General features: G+C 61.1%; 1 protein-coding gene across 1 annotated transcript in view; it reads left to right on the plus strand.

Moving 5' to 3' along the window:
• The window catches only part of EMH_0077200 (uncharacterized protein), a gene marked incomplete at both ends in the record, with an annotated part of 4903 nt that overhangs the window by 1537 nt on the left and 3060 nt on the right, over window positions 1-306 (plus strand). Inside the window, one exon of the mRNA XM_013499827.1 lies at window positions 42-304. Within this exon, the coding sequence (XP_013355281.1) occupies window positions 42-304 (263 nt within the window). The remainder of the gene's footprint in view (window positions 1-41; window positions 305-306) is intronic.

Consider the following 306-nt stretch of genomic DNA (forward strand, 5'->3'; position numbering starts at 1 on the left):
AAAGACAACGCAGCCTTTGCTGCTGCTTTGCTTCGCTGCAGCAGGAGAGCAGCAGCAGCAGCACTTACCTCAGCAGCAGCAGCAGCAGCAGCAGCAGCAGCAGCAGCAGAGGTAGGACCACTGCCACAACCGTGGGAATAGCAGCACCCCCCCGACTTGCATGGAGATGCAGCGCGACCCCAACAGCAGCAGCAGCAGCAGCAGCAACAGCAGCAGCAGCAGCAGCAGCAGCAGTAATAGTCACAGCCTCGGCGGCAGCAGTGAAGCAGAGGAGAACAGCAGCAGCAGCAGCAGCAGCAGCAGCAG

This window comes from Eimeria mitis, genomic scaffold (assembly GCF_000499745.2).
Source record: "Eimeria mitis Houghton genomic scaffold, Emh_scaff4716, whole genome shotgun sequence".
In the NCBI taxonomy this organism is placed as follows: Eukaryota; Apicomplexa; class Conoidasida; order Eucoccidiorida; family Eimeriidae; genus Eimeria; species Eimeria mitis.